Here is a 19,248-nt window from a genome sequence, read left to right as displayed (position 1 = left end):
GAGGATTTGGGTTCAATTACTAGCCTCGCTCAGTGGGTTAAGGATCAGCATTATGATAAGTTGTGGCATAGGTCACAATTATGGCTCAGATCTGGCGTTGCTGTTGCTGCTGTATAGCCCTGAACCTGCAGCTCAGATTCAACTCTTAGCCTGGGAACTCCCATATGCCACAGGTGCAGCCCTAAATAGGAAAAAAAATAAAAAAATAAAAAATAAAATTAAAATAAGGCCATTATTTAAAAAGAATGAGATGATGCAACTGTATATACACATGACATAGTAACTACAGATGCACTTGTAAGTATACAAACTTTATCTGGAAGAATACACACAAAACTACTAAGAGGATATACCTCTCAGATATGAGAGAAAGGAGGATGAGAGACAATGAGTATAAAGGGGAACTTTTTTCCTTTTCTTCGTACAATTCTGTTTGAATTTCTTTTAAGAATTTTTCTTTCTTATACCCACTGTGCCAGGCTACGGATTCAATCTGCATCCTGGTGCAGCAGAGGTGCCGATGCTCCCGTTGTGCCACAGTGGGAACTCGAAGATTATTCTTTGTTTGTAATTTATTTATTTATTTATTTTATTTTATTTTTTTTTTTTTTTTTTTTTTGTCTTTCTGCTATTTCTTGGGCCGCTCCCGCGGCATATGGAGGTTCCCAGGCTAGGGGTCCAATCGGAGCTGTAGCCCCCGGCCTACGCCAGAGCCACAGCAACTCGGGATCCGAGCCGCATCTGCAACCTACACCACAGCGCATGGCAACGCCAGATCGTTAACCCACTGAGCAAGGCCAGGGACTGAACCCGCAACCTCATGGTTCCTAGTCGGATTCTAAAACAATTTTTAAATGAGTTTGTTGGGTTTCATTTTATTTATTTATTTATTTATTTATTTATTTATTTATTTTTGGCACCTGGTGGCACATGGAACTCCCAGGCCAGGGATCAGATTCGAACCACAGTTGCAGCAATGTGGGATCCCTCAACCCACTGTACCGAGTGGGGAATTGAACCTGCGTCCTGGAGCTGCAGTGACACTGCCAATCCCATTGTGCCACAGTGGGAACTCCGGGATTTCCTTTTAAATAATCCTGATGTTTGCTTTTTCTTCCTCAACAAAGTCTTGACTACACTCTGGTGTTTGTCTCAGGTCATTAATTGTACATAGGATTGTGGTTTCCTTTCCTGATTATATATATATATATACATACATATATATATATATATACTTTTTTTTTTTTTGGTCTTTTTGTCTTTTTGCCATTTCTTGGGCCGCTCCCGCGGCATATGGAGGTTCTCACGCTAGGGATCGAATCGAAGCTGTAGCCACTGGCCTATGCCAGAGCCACAGCAACGCGGGATCCAAGCTGCGTCTGTGACCTCCACCACAGCTCACAGCAATGCCAGATGGTTAACCCGCTGAGCAAGGGCAGAGATCGAACCCGCAACCTCATGGTTCCTAGTTGGATTTATTAACCACTGAGCCATGAAGGGAAATCTTTTCCTGCTATTCTGATCATCTATAAACTTTGCCTAGAGCTAATTTTGTGAGTTTTGTTGCTTATATACACCCTGAGAGATGTTTAATGTAAATTGTTTCCTATCTGGTTCATCAACAAATCTTTTTCCTTGTCTTTAATGCTTCTTTTTCCAAGACTGAGAATCTGCAGATTCTCAGTTACTGATTGACTAGGTGTCTTCTGTTTTTCTTTGTCTCCATTGAGTTGTTCTGAGTTAGGCTTCTTTCTCTTGTGTTGCGTTCTTGGGAAGAGAGGGTGGTGTGGAAGATTAAGGGTGGAAAGGTTGAGATAAAGAAGGAATGAAGTCTAAGTCACATTCTCTTGGAATTCTATGCCAAGTAAGCCTCATCCTCATAGCTGCATTTTTTCAACATCACAGATACTTACTATACCCACATTTTTATCATACAGTGACCTGTCCAACTTTCTCAACCAAAATTAACCATTTGGCTACAATGTATTGTAAGCCATTAAATAGAATCATAAATATTTTTCATTATTACTTAAAACTGTCATTCATTTTATCTTCCAAACTTAAATTATGTGCTGTTTCTATGCCCAAAGGAAAGTCAAGATGCCTTAAAGGTAACAAAATACCAAATAGGAGTTCCCGTCGTGGCACAGTGGTTAACGAATCCGACTAGGAACCATGAGGTTGCGGGTTCGGTCCCTGCCCTTGCTCAGTGGGTTAACGATCTGGCGTTGCCATGCGCTGTGGTGGAGGTTGCAGACGCGGCTCGGATCCCGCGTTGCTGTGGCTCTGGCGTAGGCCGATGGCTACAGCTCCGATTCAACCCCTAGCCTGGGAACCTCCATATGCCACGGGAGCGGGCCAAGAAATAGCAAAAAGACAAAAAAAAAAAAAAACAAATAAAATGTTTAGGTTAAAATGGAATCCATCATAATTATATCAAACAAGATCCATTGGAATAAAAACCAATGAGAAGTAACAGAAGACAGAATAAGTCTTAAAGTATCTCCACAAGAGATATTAATTACAAAAGGAAAAAGCATAACTCAGGAGAAACCTGTCAGATGCCACCTTAACCAACTGATCAATCTTAAGATCAAAGTAATCAAACAAATTGACACTGCATGGTTCCAGATGATTCGCAGATGAAAACCCCACAAACTCACTTCCCTGACGTTCTGTTAAAAATGCATAACCTGAATCTAATCATCAGCAAACATCAAATAAACCCAAATTAAGGGACATTCTACCTGACCTGTACTCTTTGAAAACATCAGATTGATAAGACTAAAAAGAACTGAATGCAATTCATGATCTGTCATTATCTTCTGATAAACTATTATTAAGGACAACTGGTTCATTCTGATCAGTAGATTAGATAATAATAGTATTGTATCCATGTTAATTTCCTGATTTTGATCATTGTACTTTAGTTATCTATGAAGAGGTCCTTGTTTGTAGGAAATACACAATTCAGTATGTAGGGATAAAGAGACCTCATGTCTGAAACTGCTCTCAAAAAATGCAAGGGGAAAATCTGCGTTATGTGGAGAGCGATAAAACAAATAAGATAAAATGTTAACATGTAAATTGGGTGGGAGGGTGTATGACAATACCTCATTTTACTCTTACAGCTTTTCTATTGTTTGAAATTATGTCCAAAAATTTTCTGTATTTTAGTGAAGTCTATCAGAAAGAATTAGAGTGGAAAGATGCTTTCTAATTTCAGAGTTGACCATATTACACTCCTTGACCAAGGAATGAGTTTTCAGACTCAAAAACATGCTGTTTAGATTCTTTTTTTCTGACCATTGGCAGCAAATAAATTAATGTTCACAGAAAATTTTTCACTAGAAATTATACTGAGCAGAAGTTAGCCTGTCCTATATGTAATAGCTATTGTATGTCATAATGAATAGTTTATCTCAGCAAATGTGGCCCAGGTAACTCAGCTTTCTAATGGTCCTAACTTGTTTTAATGAAGTGATCAAATATCAGAGGCTTTAAATAAACCCTGGACAGCTGGATTGAATTTCTGATGAAATGTTCTAACCTGCAGTGTAGCTATTTTATACTGTCCATTAAGTGAGGGCATAAATTAGATTCCATGGGTAAAGTGACAAAAATCAACACTTTGAAATAGCTTCTATTTATTTTAATCAGAAAATAACATTCAGATTTTTATAAGGTTCATCAATACCCTTACTTCAAGCCAAGAATAATACTTTTTAAAGTTCTTCCCCATGTCTCTATAAGTATCCCTACTTCATTTTTCTCATTTCTGTATTTCAGTGAACCAATAATGATGGCATCTCTTTCTCTTCTACTCCCTGCACCTGGTATAGATGCACCAGATCAGTTTAATCTCTTAGATGCACCAGATCAATTTAATCTCTGAGTTTAGCCAATTACTTTTTTTATTTCAATCTCCTAGTCTCCTGTAATTAGGAATTTAGGATTCAACCCAGGAAGCACTGGACAATCTCCAACAAAGACCACAACAGCCAAGGGTAGATTGGACGACCTACCTGAAATCTGACACTGTCATTTACCCAGATCACTTTTCAACTCAAAACACTTTATAAAAACATAATGAAAAAGAAGTTGTGTTCGAAATCACCAATCAGAAAAGAACACACACACACACACACACAATGGTGGGGTCCCCAGATAAAAGGAGACCAAAGACACAGAACAACCAAATGCAAGGCATGTTCTCAAGACTAGACCCTAGATCAGGAGGAAAACAGCTCAAGAGGACTGGGAAGAGGGTGTGCTGAAAGGGGGAATAATTGAAAAGTTTTTTGGGTTTCTTCCTGGCCAAAACCGAGGCGGCATGGAAATACCTGGGCCAGGGGTCAAATCCAAGCAGGAACTGCAACCTACACCATAGCTGCAGCCAGATCCTTCCTTAATCCACTATGCTGGGCCAGGGATCAAACTAGCAACACCAAAGGTGAGCCAGATTACTAATCCACTGTACCATAGCAGGCACTCCTGAAAAGATTTTTCTTTTATTTTTTTAGTTTTAATAATAGCTTTATTGAAGCTTAATGGACATACTATAAACTGTACATATTAATAATATAAAATTTAATAAGTTGTAATATGGTATACACAATGAAGCCACCCCACAATTGAGATAATTTCATCCCCCAAAGTTTCCTCATGCCTCTTGGTAGTCCCTCTCTCCTGCTGTTTGCCCCCACCAAAGTAATGACTGATCTGCTTTCCATCACTACATACTAGTTCTGAAAGTTTTTGTTTTTTTTTTTGTTTTTTGTCTTTTCTAGGGCTGCACCCATGGCATATGGAGGTTCACAGGCTAGGGTTCTAATCAGAGCTACGGCTTCCAGCCTACGACTGAGCCACAGCAATGCCAGATCTGAGCCCCGCCTGCGACCAACACCACAACTCAAGGCAACGCCAGATCCTTATTCCACTGAGCAAGGCCAGGGATCGAACCTGCAACCTCATGGTTCCTATTTGGATTCGTTAATCACTGAGCCACAACAGGGACTCCTGAAAAGATTTTTAAATGGACAATATCTTCTATTAGGTTAGACTAAACCGTTAATTCTCTTCAGTGTGATCGTTGTACTATAGATAAGGAGAGGCCTGCTGAAGAATTTACAGGTAAAATGTCACATGGTCCAACAAAGAAATATATATTAAAAAAGAGTATTGATGCATAGTGTATTATTCTTTCTGCTTTCCTATAGGTTTGATTTTTTTCAAACCAAATTTAGAGAACAAGTAATCAAATTAAAATAAACATATTAGGAGTTCCCGTCATAGCGCAGTGGTTAACGAATCCGACTAAGAACCATGAGGTTGTGGGTTCGATCCCTGCCCTTGCTTAGTGGGTTAAGGATCCAGCATTGCCGTGAGCTGTGGTGTAGGTCGCAGACGCAGCTCAGAACTGGCATTGCTGTGGCTGTAGCGTAGGCTGGCAGCTACAGCTCCTATTAGACCCCTAGCCTGGGAACCTCCATATGCCGCGGGAGTGGCCCAAGAAATGGCAAAAAGACAAAACTAACAAACAAACAACAACAATAAAATAAACATATTAGACATACATCCTGATTTCCACAGCAATTCCTCACCAATACTGTTCAAGAATGGCCTGATGATTTCAGAAAGTACAGTTTTTGTGACACACCCAGAAGGTCACTATAATAATTTCTACAGTTCAAACCTAACTGACTAAAGTTAAGCCATGAAATGCATTAATTCATTCATTAAACTGACATTGGAGTTCCTGTCACGGTGCAGTGGAAACTAATCTGACTAGGAACCATGGGGTTATAGGTTTGATGCCTAGCCTCGCTCAGTGGGTGAAGGAACTGGCATTGCTGTGAGCTGTGGTGCAGGTCATAGACAGTTTCAGGTCTGGCATTGCTGTGGCTGTAGCGTAGGCCAGCAGCTGTAGCTCTAATTAAACCCCTACCCTGGGAATCTCCATATGCCACGGGTGTGGCCCTAAAAAACAAAACAAAACAAAAAACCCTGACACTGATTGAGTTGTAAGCACAAGATATTACATTAAGACACTATGTAGAGGACGTTCCCTTGTGCCACAGGTCACAACTGCAGTTCAGGTTTGATCCCTGGGCCCAGGAACTTCCATATGTTGTAGGTGTGGCCAAAAAAGAAAAGAATAAAAATAAATATTAAACAAATAATATTAAGCTAATTTCAAGAAGTGGAATACAGAGTCATTAGATTCTTTTCCCTTTTCTAAAGTAGAATTAATACACAAGATGTTAAGTAAAAATGTTTCTTTCTAAGGAAAAAATACCTTTGGATATTTAAGATAAATAATGTGATAAATTAATGAGATCTTGCTTATGTGATTCTGATGTGGAAGAAATCATGCTTAAGGCACATAACTTGCAAACAGCACTATTACTTGTATCCTGTTTCTTTCTTTCTTTCTTTCTTTCTTTTTTTTTAAGGGCCACACTGGAGGCATACGGAGGTTCCCAGGCTAGGGGTTGAATCAGAGTTGTAGCTGCCGGCCTATGCCAGAGCCACAGCAGTGCAGGATCAGAGCCTCATCTGAGAGTTACACCACAGCTCACAGCAAGCCAGATCCTTAACCCACTGAGCGTGCCACAACCCACGTCCTCATGGATGTTAGCCGGGTTCATTAACCACTGAGCCATGATGGTAACTCCACTTGTATCCTGTTTCAAATGCATTCATTCTAGTCCACCACCTTCTTTGCAGCTTTGAGTTTTATAATTCAAATTAACAGTCAACTGTGAGATTATTTTTCATATTGATGATATTCTAGTCTATATTATAGAATTATTGATTCTCTAAGACAGAAATATAAAAGGGGAAGAGAGCAATTTAATATTTTCAAAGTTTAAGTATTTCTGATATTATTACAAAAAGCAAAAGTGACATTTGCAAAAGGAAAGAAAAGGGTTTCAGAAAATAGGTTTACATTTTTCAAATAAGGCAAGTGAATATATTGACAAGAAAATACATTTTCTGAAAAGTTCACTTAGTATTTTTAGTAACAAATTATACCTTTAGGTATAATAATATCACTAATTGAGAGATTACTATATGTCAAGCTGTCCTAAGCAATGTCCGTATGTTAAATAATTCTCTTAACTCCGTAACCATCTTATGAGCCTATGAATGTATAGTGTAATTTAGTATAATGTAAACTTAAATGCACAAAATGATGCTTAAAATATTTTAGTTATTGAAAATAACAAAGTTCCTAAAATAAGTTTATTGTTTAACATCTGGCTCCTTGGAACTAGGAAAAGAAACTAAGCTTTAAACAAATTCATGTGTCATTAAATTGTGTTTGTTTTTTCATTTTGTTTTGTTTTGTTCCATTCTTTTTATGGCCATACCTGCAGTATATGGAAGTTCCCACCCTAGGGGTTGAATGAGCGCTGCAGCTGTAGGCCTACACTACAGCCACAGCAACGCCAGATCTGAGCCACATCTGTGACCTAAGCTGAAGCATGCAGCAATGCTAGATCCTTAACCCACTGAGTGAGGCCAATGGTTGAACCTGCATCCACAGGGACTGTACGTCAGGTTCTTAACCTGCTAAGCCACAATAGGGAATGCCTAAATTTCAAAAATGGGTAATAAAACTGCAGCATCAATTCCCTTAAAATTTTTTACATGCAGGAGTTCCCGTTGTGGCTCAGCAAAAAGGAACCTGACTAGTATCCATGACGATTCGGGTTTGATTCCTGGCCTGGCTCAGGGGGTTAAGGATCCAATGTTGCCCTGAACTGTGGTACAGGTCTCTGACATGGCTCAGATCTGGCATTGCTGTGGCTATGGTGTAGGCCAGCAGCTGCACCTTCAATTCTACCCCTAGCCTGGGAACATCCATATGAAGCAGGTGTGCCCCCGCCCTCCCGAAAAAATTCACATGCAGAAAAGTCCTGTTTTTGGTTGAAAATGAACTATGAAGCTATGAAGCATCAAGACAGGTTAAAGAATGACACTGTGATCTTCCTTTTCTTGAATAGACCACTATGGTGGGTAAATCTTGTCTTCTAATACTTATAATCATTTTTATGATACATTTTGAACAATGAAAGGCCTTCCGTTATTAAATTAATTACAGCTTGAATTAAGATACTAGTGTGGTTTTTTTTTTTTTTTTTTTGGTCTTTTGGGGGTTGCACCTGTGGCATATGGAGGTTCCCAAGCTAGGGGTCTAATCGGAGCTGCTGCTACCGGCCACCGCCACAGCCACGCCAGATCCAAGCCGCATCTGCAACGTACACCACAGCTCACAGCAATGCCAGATCCTTAACCCAGTGAGCAAGGCCAGGAATCAAACCCGAAACCTCATAGTTCTCAGTTGGATTCATTTCTGCCGTGCCACAACAGGAATTCCTAATTAATGATTCTTATTTGGCTCTTTTTACTTATTGAGAATATATTCTAGTCAACACACGGAGAGCTATATAGTGAAGAACGCAGACCTCAAACACAGTATGAATATAAGACTATCAAAACACAAACATATTATCAGTTGAGCATAAGGATTCAAAACAGGAGGCATATGTTCTTTTCTAAGCGAGGGAGTATTCAACACTTTTTTTTTTTTTTTTTTTGGTAGCCTGAATGAATTTTTCTTCAATCCCATTCACCCTACTTGGCTTCTGTTCACTCTGATTCTCTGTTTGGGATCATTCCTAGAAATTACAAAATGGACATGAGTCTTGAATCACTGGAAATGTACGTGTTCCAATGATAAATGAATGATTTGACTGTGTGTGAGCTAACTTGGTGAGAACTCAGCCCTGAAATCAAACTCATCATCCTTGGGCAAAGGGCTGTATTACAATTTCTGGGTATGCACACCAGAAGCCCCATGTGTGCTTTGAGCGTGTGAATAAACACTCATGGATGAGCACACATCTTTGAAAGTTTTTGCCAGCTTATGACATAAAGAGGAAAATAAGGACCATATGTTGAATCTTAAGTCTAAATTACTAAATTTTATATGACCATCCTATATTCTTTTTTTTTTTTTTTTTTTTTTTTTTTGTTGTTGTTGTTGCTATTTCTTGGGCCGCTCCCGCGGCATATGGAGGTTCCGAGGCTCGGGGTCGAATCAGAGCTGTAGCCACCGGCCTATGCCACAGCCACAGCAACGCAGGATCCGAGCCGCGTCTGCAACCTACACCACAGCTCACGGCAACGCCGGATCGTTAACCCACTGAGCAAGGGCAGGGACCGAACCCGCAACCTCATGGTTCCTAGTCGGATTCGTTAACCACTGCGCCACGACGGGAACTCCAATCCTATATTCTGAGATTATCTTCTTCCAATGAGTGTGTAGATATAGATTATATATATATATATATATAAAAGAAAGCACTTTTTTTTTTTTTTTTTTGTCTTTTTGCCATTTCTTGGGTCGCTCCTGTGGCATATGGAGGTTCCCACGCTAGGGGGTCAAATCGGAGCCGTAGCCCCCGGCCTACACCAGGGCCACAGCAACACGGGATCCAAGCCACGTCTGCAACCTACACCACAGCTCACGGCAACACCCGATCGTTAACCCACTGAGCAAGGGCAGGGATCGAACCCGCAACCTCATGGTTCCTAGTCGGTATTCGTTAACCACTGCGCCACGACAGGAACTCCTTTCTCTTTGTTTTAAAGCTGGTATCCTTTTGTGGATACTCTCACCACCTACTCTGAATTCCCCTCCCTCCCCCCACCTTCAACCTTCTCAACCTAACCCCTCCACCCCCAATAGCTGATCTGTTATATTTGAAAGCCTCAACCCTCCACCCCCAATAGCTGATCTGTTATATTTGGAAGCCTGGAGTTCTTTTCCTGGGACTATGCAAGACTGTCAGAATGGGGGTCCCCTCCCCACAACCATAAGGCTCAATATTTGATGTCACTAAAATCTGCAATGTGTTGCTACTGTAACTCGTGAAATATTACTTTATAAACCTAAGTTAAGAAAAGTTTGTCAATTTACCAATGATTTCTTTTGCTAACTGAAACAAAGTTGTAGATAAGTGTCCAAAGAAAAAAATCTTTAGTAACCCTTTTATCTTTCATTTCTTGTAGCTTAATGAGTTTTTAAGATAAACAAAGTACCTCAATTGTATCTAACTTGGTACATTTAAACCCTCACTAGTATTGTATACTAGTATACAATTTACAAATGAAAGGACTAGTTCTCAGAGATATCAAGTAAGTTTCCCTAGTGGGTGTTGTCCTCCATCTTGGCATTTTTCCTTGTTCGTAAGCAAACAATTTAAAATTTGTTTTCTTGTTTTTCTTTTAGGCTGTACCCGCGGTATATGGACATTCCCAGGAAGCTAGGGGTCAAATCCAAGCTGCAGCTCCAATCTATGCCACAGCTGTGGCAATACCAGATCCTTAACCTGCTTTGCCATAGCAAGACTCCCGTAATTTATTCCTTTTTTTCTTTTTTGGTCCGACTTGCCTCAGCAACATTTAATCTCCTTAAGGGCAGAAATCATTTTGGTCTTGTACACCATTGTAGCCCCAGCATTTAGTATGGGCTAAAAAAATACACTTATCAAATGTTAGGAATACTTGCTGTTCAAGAAAGAACATATTGAGCATTTACATTGTGCCAGGCAACAATGGTACTAAATATTATGAATATCACTCTTGCATAAATTAAGACCACACATGACTGTGATTCAATCATGATTTGATTCTCCTTTTAAAACATGTTTCAAAAAGACTTATCAGCACAGCTGCTTGCCAATGTCTTGTCCTTCTTGCCTAGTGAGAAAGTCTTATTTCCCTCCATCACCCCACCCCCTCCAACCACTTGTTCTTCTCTTTTATCAGCATCATCAAGGAAGGAAGGAAACAGTGAAGAGCTGGGCTGCCAGCACAGAAGCTAGCAGGAAGATCACTTCGTTTTCCTTTCTCTTCTTTTTCTTTTTTTCCTTTTCTAAATCATCTGTAGACAGTCTCCTGGTTTAATATCCACTGACATTTCTTTATATTTGTTCACCCAGCTCTTCCAAATACGACTTTGATGATATTTTATGGCAAAATATCTAGAAAATGTCCCTTACCAGCCAAGAAATTATAGAATGTATGAAGGCAGTCTGCTCTCAGGGATATTCATAGTTCGTACTTTGACATGATTTAGATTTTCAGGTAAGTTGTAAACATAGTATAGAGTTCATATATAAACACCCAATCTTGTCTAGTGTTACTTTCTTCCATAATAATGGTTCTAGTACTACTTCTGTCCCTCCCATGCTGCCTCTGTGGTCACCAGTAAAGCTAAATATGTTTTGCATGTCCTTTCAAGTGCACACACCATCTTCTACACTTTCTTACATGCCGCAGGAGGCTGACCAAGATATACTTCATCACTGGACTCCTTTTCCCCTTTTGGCTTCTGATTGGGATCAACCAATGAAAGCAGCATAAAATTGGAGGGCAGAGTATTTATTTCCATACCTACCTACCCATGACTTTCTCTTCCTGGAAATATCCCATTACCAAAGGCCACACAAAAAGCCCTGGTCTCTCTATTTGGCTACAACTCTCCTACAGGCATTCCTGCTCCCACGCCCTTGCCCCTTGATGCCCAGGAGAAGCAATGTCTCTCTCATCATTAGCCCTATGATGCTTTGTTATCCCTAGATTTTTTTTTTTCTCCCGAACCCTGCTTATATCCTTTAAAAAATATCTCTTTTTTTAAATTCTCCCTGGAGTTCCCATGGTGGCTCAGTGGAATGAACCCGACCAGTTTCCATGAGGATACGGGTTTGATCCCTGACCCTGCTTAGTGGGTTAAGGATCTGGTGTTGCCATGAGCTGCGGTGTAGGTTGTAGGCTTGGATCTGGCATTGCTATCGCTTGGCATAGACTGGCGGTTGCACCTCTGATTTGACCCCTAGTCTGGGGGCTTCCATATACCACAGATGAAACCACCCCCCCCAAAAAAAAACAAACCTGAAATAAAAAAAAAAATTATACTCCCAACTGATCATGCAATCTGATTTTTTTCCATAGGGACTGACAACCTAACCAAAATGATGTTACATTAAAATTGCCTTTCTCTAAGAGAACGTATCCTCCTACCTGATAACACAATGGAGTGATTATTTACGTCAATGTTGCTACCAAGACAAACTCCAAACCAAGTCACTCTCAAGTCCAAGTTCATGAATCAAAATCTGGAATCATCTCACCACCTTTACCTTACTCAAGAGTCAAGGAAACAATTGTAGCACAATTAACAAGCTGCCGTGGAGATATGAAAATAACTCCAAGGGAATTCTCATTGTGGTTCAGTAACAAACCCAACTAGTATCCATGAGGACACAGGTTCATTCCCTGGCCTCACTCAGTGGGTTAAGGATCCGGCATTGCTATGAGCTGTGGTGTAGGTCGCAGACTCAGCTGAGATCTGGCATTGCTTTGGCTGTGGTATAGGCCAGTAGCTGCATCTCCAATTTGACCTGTCACCTGGGAACTTCCATATGCTGTGGGTATGGCCCTAAAAAAAGATAAAAAGAAAGAAAGGAAGGAAGGAAGAGAGAGAGAGAGAGAGAGAAAGAAACAAACTCGCTCACTCACTCACTCCAGGGAGTTCCCTGATGGCTCAGCAGGTCAAAAATTCGGCAGTGTCAGAGTTCTAATTACAGCTGGGGCTCAGGTTTGAGCCCTGGTTAGGGAACTTCCGCATGCCATGGATGTGGGGAAGGAAGGAAGGAAGGGAGAAAGAAAATAACTCCAGTGATCAACGATAAGGCCTTCAGGACCAGTTGGGGCAGGAGTTAGTGCTGAGTATCCCACTCTCACCCCCATCATCTGAAACCCATTCTGGCCATTAGAGTGCTTTGGACAGAAACTATCATTTCAGCTAGAGAAAAATGTTCTCTCTAGTCAAGGATTTGAGATCACTATTTATAGTTTTAAACTTTGAATTATAGTAGAATGAAACTAGGTTATCAATATAAATAGTAGATTGTTTAAGGATGAGAGGTATGAGACACACCAGGCAATTTCAGCCCCACAACTGAATTTGGTATCTACTTAGTAGGTTCGGAGCAGGATGAGACAAGCTTCAATTCCATTTTCCAATTTCCTTAGTCAGATTCTTCATCTATCCAACTATTTCCTAATAGATGATGAAGATGAAATTCAGTCAGGATGCCTACAGGTAGCATTCATCTGACAAAGAGCAAGGGACCCACGCAATTTGAAGATCTAAGAGGCCATAGTCAAAGGAAGAACAGGAATTCTGTGGATGCCAATGCCAAAAGCAAAGAAGGCACTATGAAAGGAGACAAAGTTATAATGTGTAGATCCCCATCACTGATTCTCTAGAGCAGCCAGCTGCAATGTTAGGTCCTCAACCATAAAACCCTAAATGGAAAGTTTTACTTTTCTTCCACCATCCTTCCCAAAATGTGAATTTAGTTTTCTTAGCACCTCCTTTGGGGTTATATAATATTCTATATCTGCTCTAACTGTATTTTACACACATCAAGCTTAAAGCACTTCTACAGTGGAGCAGAGAAACATAGCTTTCTTTGAAGAAGAACAAAAACTATCACACCCAACAGAAAATTATAGAAAACATTTTAAAATACCAACACCAGGGGGGAAAAAATTATTATTTTTTCCTTTTAGAGTATTTCCTTACTCTAGTACAACAACTCATCACTGCAGAGGAAGCAAGCAGCAACTTGATTCTGCTTGCTGTGGCACATGAAATTCAGCCACCCACAGGCACTTTTTTTGTTGTTTTGTTTTGTTTTCAGTTAGAGTCCATTGCCATGATTCAAAAAAGCAACACACAGTAATATTTACTTCTGAAATTTATTTCAGGTGACAGGACACCCACAGACTAACAAAATAAACAGAATTAAATAGTATTCCCAAAGCCCAATTCTACCTCCTAGCAAAGGCAGGTGATGATTTAGCTACCAAGTTTAGCCCATATTAGTTTATTTATGCAGTCGCTGATCTTTTCTCCTATGCCTGCTTCCTACCCCCATTCTCCCAAATTTGAGAGCCATTTATAAGTTCAGGACTAAAACTATTTCCCACTTGAAGATTTCAAGACAAAATGATTGAGATGGATACACCCAGCACAGAGAGTGTAAAAAGAGATTAAGAAATATAATTAGAGATTTTAATGATATTCTTCTATAATTGGGGGATGGGAAGGAATTAAAAGGGGGGGGGTGGTTTCAATATGCAGAAGAAAAACAGAGAAGGGTATAATTTACCTTGAAAATAACCAGTATTCTATTTGTCCAGGCCCAGTAAGAATTAGTGCCAAGCAATTTCATTCATTTCACAGTGCCTAGCACACTGATGACTATGTGGTAAATATTAAATAAATACTTGTTGGTTGATAAAAAAAAAATGTACATGGCAATGCTGTGTGCACACAGGAAACAGAAACTCAAAGTGGTCAGACAAATTACAAAGCAATGCAGGGTTTGGTTATGCATGTCAATAACATTTTCAAGGTGCACAACTGAGGAAACAAATGAGATTAAAAACTGTGCTACATCTATAGTTCAAACATGTTGTTCCTCTCTGAGTGCCAAAACTTTATTTGCAAAAGAAAAGCTAAGATTAAAATATTTTTAATTTATATAGACACAATATAATTTTAAAGACCAATCATTTTATTGCTTAATGTGTCTTCTTGAATTAAAAAGGTTGCTTGCTCAGGTTGCTTCCATTTATAATAGCAATATACAACTTGAAACCTTTAACACCTATGTGCTAAACTAAAGCTAGCTTTGAACTTTTAGTAATGCCATATGCTTTTAAATTAACCCTTTTAACTACTGTACAAAGCTCATAACACAAATGGCTAGCTTATAATTGAATTAAGTAACTACTAAATACTCATTAGGCAAACTACTGAAAATAAAAAAATATATGCACATTCCTAGAGCTCCTTGAATGCCAAAACTAAAGGTGATATAATGAGATTAAGCAATTGTAATTTGGCTGTAAAATCTCAATGGCTTACATATTTTAAGTTGAACTAAAACCTCCAAGAACCTTTTCCTTTGGAAAGAAAAATAACACATTTTAAAATAGTATCTAATGGAAGGTCTGTTAAAATCACAATGGATTATAGCTGTCAACTTTAAATAGTGTCTTTCTCCTTAAGAGCTTAAGTTTACACACTGGTGCAGCACCACAAATGCAGATGCTACAAAGGGAGCTACCAAAAAACCCACAAATTTTATTCACAACACTTTGCATATAAAGTTTTCCTTCTGCAGACTTGTGTGGAGTTGAAAATAAAGGATGCTAATATGCACATTATGCAGCACATCAAAAAAGAGAGAGAGAGAGAAAAAAAAACACTTTAGTTGAGTAAAAATTCATTAATCTACTGAAAATCCAGGAGAATTCACATCCACTACTCCAAATTTACCCCTAAGTGACAGAAAAATACTATATGAAATGGAAAAAAATAAATATGATTTAATCAATAGCTGATTACCTTTAAAACTTTGGGCTTCTTTTCCCTCTGGGGCCTCTTGTTTTCCTTTATAACCTAAAAAAAATCAAATTGCAAAATGAGCCTCCGTTTAAGAGAAAAAATTAGCTCCCACCCCCCCAAAATTTTTGGCTATTTCTCTATAAAACTACTTAGACCATCTAAAATCATCAACATGTTTGCTAGGCAGAACCTAAAGAGCTTATGTAAAATGTATATTTTAAAAGTCACTGAAAAAAAGCCTTGCATAAAGATGAAGTAGGGAAATACCCTTTTTTCCCCTTAAAGTCTGTCTTAATTAGCCTCTGCATTCTTCACAGCGAAGCCCACGAGGTAGCCATCTTGCTTGCTTCTGCAGAGGAAGCCTCTACAGTGGAACAGTTCTGCAAACTGCTTTTTGGTATTATTATCATGGTGTTTAAAGGCAGCCCTGGCCTGCCAGCACTGTAGACGTGCTGGGCATGCCTTTTGCAAAAACAGCCCCACAAAGAGTGCAGCCAATGGCAATGCAGAGCTTAGAAACTCCAAAGTGATCTCTGCCTAGCCTTCCTAGACAAAGGATCTCCTGTGCAGCTCCGCTCTCACCACAGGACACAGGCAGCCACAAGCTGCGACATGGAGTTCGCTGCAGAGGATCTGGTCGCGCCGAAATCACAGGAGGCTTCAGCAAAAACAATGCACACAAATCCCCCAGGTCTCCACCATCGGATCGATGGCGGAGTCTCCCTGATTAGTAACCTCTGGGTGGCTCCGAGGGCAGGTCTGCACGGGGTGGGGGGAGGGGTGCGAGGCCCTGCCTCCAACGTACAGGAGATATAACCGAGCTGAGGGGGGCATTTGGGCTTGCTGAAACTCTGGAAGGTATTGTGCATTTTTACTTTATAAGGCAAGGCTAAATATTGGCGATATTTAAGGCAGGGAGGTTATATGAGGACAGTGTAGGCTCAGCTGTTGGGCTGCGTGTCTCATTCCTCGGGAACCACACCTCTTTGCAGCAGGCGCTTTGCCCAGAAACACAGCAATTTGATTTCTGTCAATAAATGTCCAGTGACAAAGGCGGATTAAAAAATAATAATAAGGCCACTTAAAAGGAAAAGGACAGGCTGAGGACAAGGAGGGGGGAGGAGTTTTCAAAATACATTTGCCACTCTGAGTGGCTGGAGATTTCAAAAACATTTCTTTCTCTTGCTCTGGACATTTCTGATGACCTTCATCTCCCAAAGAAATCCATCCCTTCCAGAAGGCAGACTTAGACCTCTGGGGCAGAAGGGGCACTTTTGGCTCCTCTGTCTCCCAAGATCATCAATTGTCACTGAGCATCTCTCCACAGAGCTGCCAAGCAGGTTTCCACGTGGAGCCTGCCTGCGCACAGGCTGATGGTCAGACAGAGCCACTTACTTCCCAGAGATGGGGAGCTGAGCCAGCGGCGAAACAAGCAGCCACCCACAGTCACACACCTGGATGGCCCCCATGCCCAGTGGGTGGTAGGCACTGGGAGAGGCACCACAGTTGGGACTTGCCAGACCCTGGGAATGACAGAGCCAGAGGAGTTTAGCTCCCTCCCTTCAGTCTCCAGGACATGCAACAGTGGCAGCGGAGGAAGAACCAGGACAGCTGTTTGAGCTGGCAGGTCTCAAGGTCACTGCCAAAATGCAGTGCAGAGGCCAGTCACAGTCCCATCACAGCCACCTTGACAGCTGCACAGATCTTGGGAAGACATCCTCACAGGGCCAGAGTTTCAGCGGCACATTTGGGGGATTGGCAAGAGGGCCTCTCTGGCTGCTCAGCCAAAGATAGGTTTTCCACTTGCAGTTGGATTCAGAACAGATTCCCACAACCAGAAATCAGGAACAGAGTGAGGGCCGGAAAGCCTGTATTTCATCACCCTTGATTCCCAGACTTTCGGTTTGCCACAAAAGCACGCTTCTCTTGTTGGAATGGGAAGTGCAACATGTATTGTTTTCCCACTTTAAACTACCTCTCCCTCATGCACCCACCCTCAAACTTTTTAACAAATGTGAGAAACATGCAAAACCAGTGGATCCTAACCTCACCACATCCACCATGGCAACTTCAAGTACACTGAACCCACACTAAAAAGCTCTCTGCGGGGGATAAAGCAATCATGAAATAGGTAGAAAAACAGGACCAAATACAAGTTTTGAAAAATGGATGCAAGACCTTTTAACCCTACATTTTTCTCTGTAGAGATTTTTTGCATGTATGTTAAAATACACATGACATTAAATTTGCCATTTCAACCATGTTTAAGTGTAAAATTTAGTAGCATTAAGTACATCCACGATGTTGGGCAACTATTACTGCTTTCCATTTCAAAAGCCTTTTCATTATCCCAAACAGAAACTCTGTGCCCATTAAACAGTTTACCTTCTCCCAGCACATGCTAACTTCTGTTCTACTTTCTGCGTGTATAAATTTGCCTATTCTAGATATCTCATAGAAGTAGTATCATACATTATTTGTTCTTTTATTTTTTTCTCATTCTGGCCACACCTGTGGCATATCGAAGTTCCTGGGGCAAGTGGCTGAATCGGCGCTGCAGCTGCTGTCCTACACCATAGCCATCTGCAACCAACGCTGAAGCTTGTGGCAATGCCAGATCCTTGCCCCACTGAGCAAGGCCAGGGATCAAACCAGCATCCTCAAGAACGCTATGTTGGGTTCTTAACCTGTGGCAGTACAATGGGAATTCCTATTTGTTCTTTTATGTCTGGCTTATTTCACTTAGCATAATGTTTTCAAGGTTTATCCATGCTATAAGATGTGTAAGAATCTCTTTCCTTTTTAAGGCAGAATAATATTGGGTATATGCACAACATTTTGTTATTCATTCTTCTGTTGATGTACTTTTGGGTCATTTCCACTTTTTGACCATTGTGAATAATACTGCCTTGAACATGGGTATATAAGTATCTACTGGAGTCCTTGCCTTCAATTCTTTTGAGTATATGCCTAGGAGAAGAATTGCCGGATCATATTACAGATCTGTTTAATTTTTTTTTTTTTCTTTTTGTGGCCACACCTGTGGCAAATGAAAGTTCCTGGGCTAGGGGTCGAAGCAAAGCTGCAGCTGCTGGCCTAGGCCACAGCAATAGCCACAGACAGATCCGAGCAGCATCTATGACCTATGCCACAGCTCGTGGCAATGCCAGATCCTTAAACCACAGAGTAAGGCTCACTATGTCAGGTTCATAACCCACTCAGCCAAAATGAGAACTCCCTGTTTAATATTTTGAGGAGCTACCAAAACATTTTCTGCAGCCAAAGCATTTTTTAACCATTTTACATTCCCATCAATAATGCATACAAGAGTAGCCCTATGTTTCTTCCATTTCAATTATAGATTATGCCTTTCCCCTCAAATAGCTAAATATAATTTTTTAAAATATCACTTTTTCCTCAGTTGGTTACTCAATATTTAGTAAAGTAGCTATAATATGTTGACATGATTATATATTTTAAATCAGTCTATTACTTGCATGATCCATATATTTGCCTCAATAAAATAAAATCAGCATCAGTGTTAGGTGTACTGAATATCCACAGTGGTGAAAAGTCCATTTTTTTAAAGCCCCATGAACAAGTATTTTCACTTCATGGGATACTCATGAAACCATTGCAATGATACAATATTGCACTTGGCAAACTAAGCAAACATCGAGGCTCTATGTGCAGTGTTTTGTAAAATGAGTTAATAAAGCCAAAGCTCATCCCAGCTAAATGAGGGTTAA

General features: G+C 40.3%; 2 protein-coding genes across 19 annotated transcripts in view; one reads left to right on the top strand and one right to left on the bottom strand.

The window, feature by feature from the left end:
* Positions 1 to 19,248, top strand: part of DNA2 (DNA replication helicase/nuclease 2) — a 349,771-nt gene that overhangs the window by 167,695 nt on the left and 162,828 nt on the right. The gene's annotated exons all lie outside the window — the stretch shown is intronic.
* The window catches only part of TET1 (tet methylcytosine dioxygenase 1), a 155,921-nt gene that overhangs the window by 92,623 nt on the left and 44,050 nt on the right, over positions 1 to 19,248 (bottom strand). For 11 of the 18 annotated variants that reach the window (XR_014825651.1, XR_014825652.1, XR_014825653.1 and 8 more), the window contains exon 3: positions 15,500 to 15,553. Coding sequence is in view for 7 of the 15 variants with exons in the window: in XM_084993048.1 (XP_084849174.1) it covers positions 15,500 to 15,553 (54 nt within the window). In the remaining 8 variants the exon portion in view is untranslated. 18 annotated transcript variants of the gene reach the window in all.

The sequence above is a fragment of the Sus scrofa genome, chromosome 14 (genome assembly GCF_054392235.1).
Source record: "Sus scrofa isolate SSC_HxYL_T2T_F1_AM1 chromosome 14, Sscrofa_HxYL_maternal_Yorkshire_Landrace_v2.0, whole genome shotgun sequence".
NCBI lineage: Eukaryota > Metazoa > Chordata > Mammalia > Artiodactyla > Suidae > Sus > Sus scrofa.
This window is presented reverse-complemented; position numbering and strand designations above follow the sequence as displayed.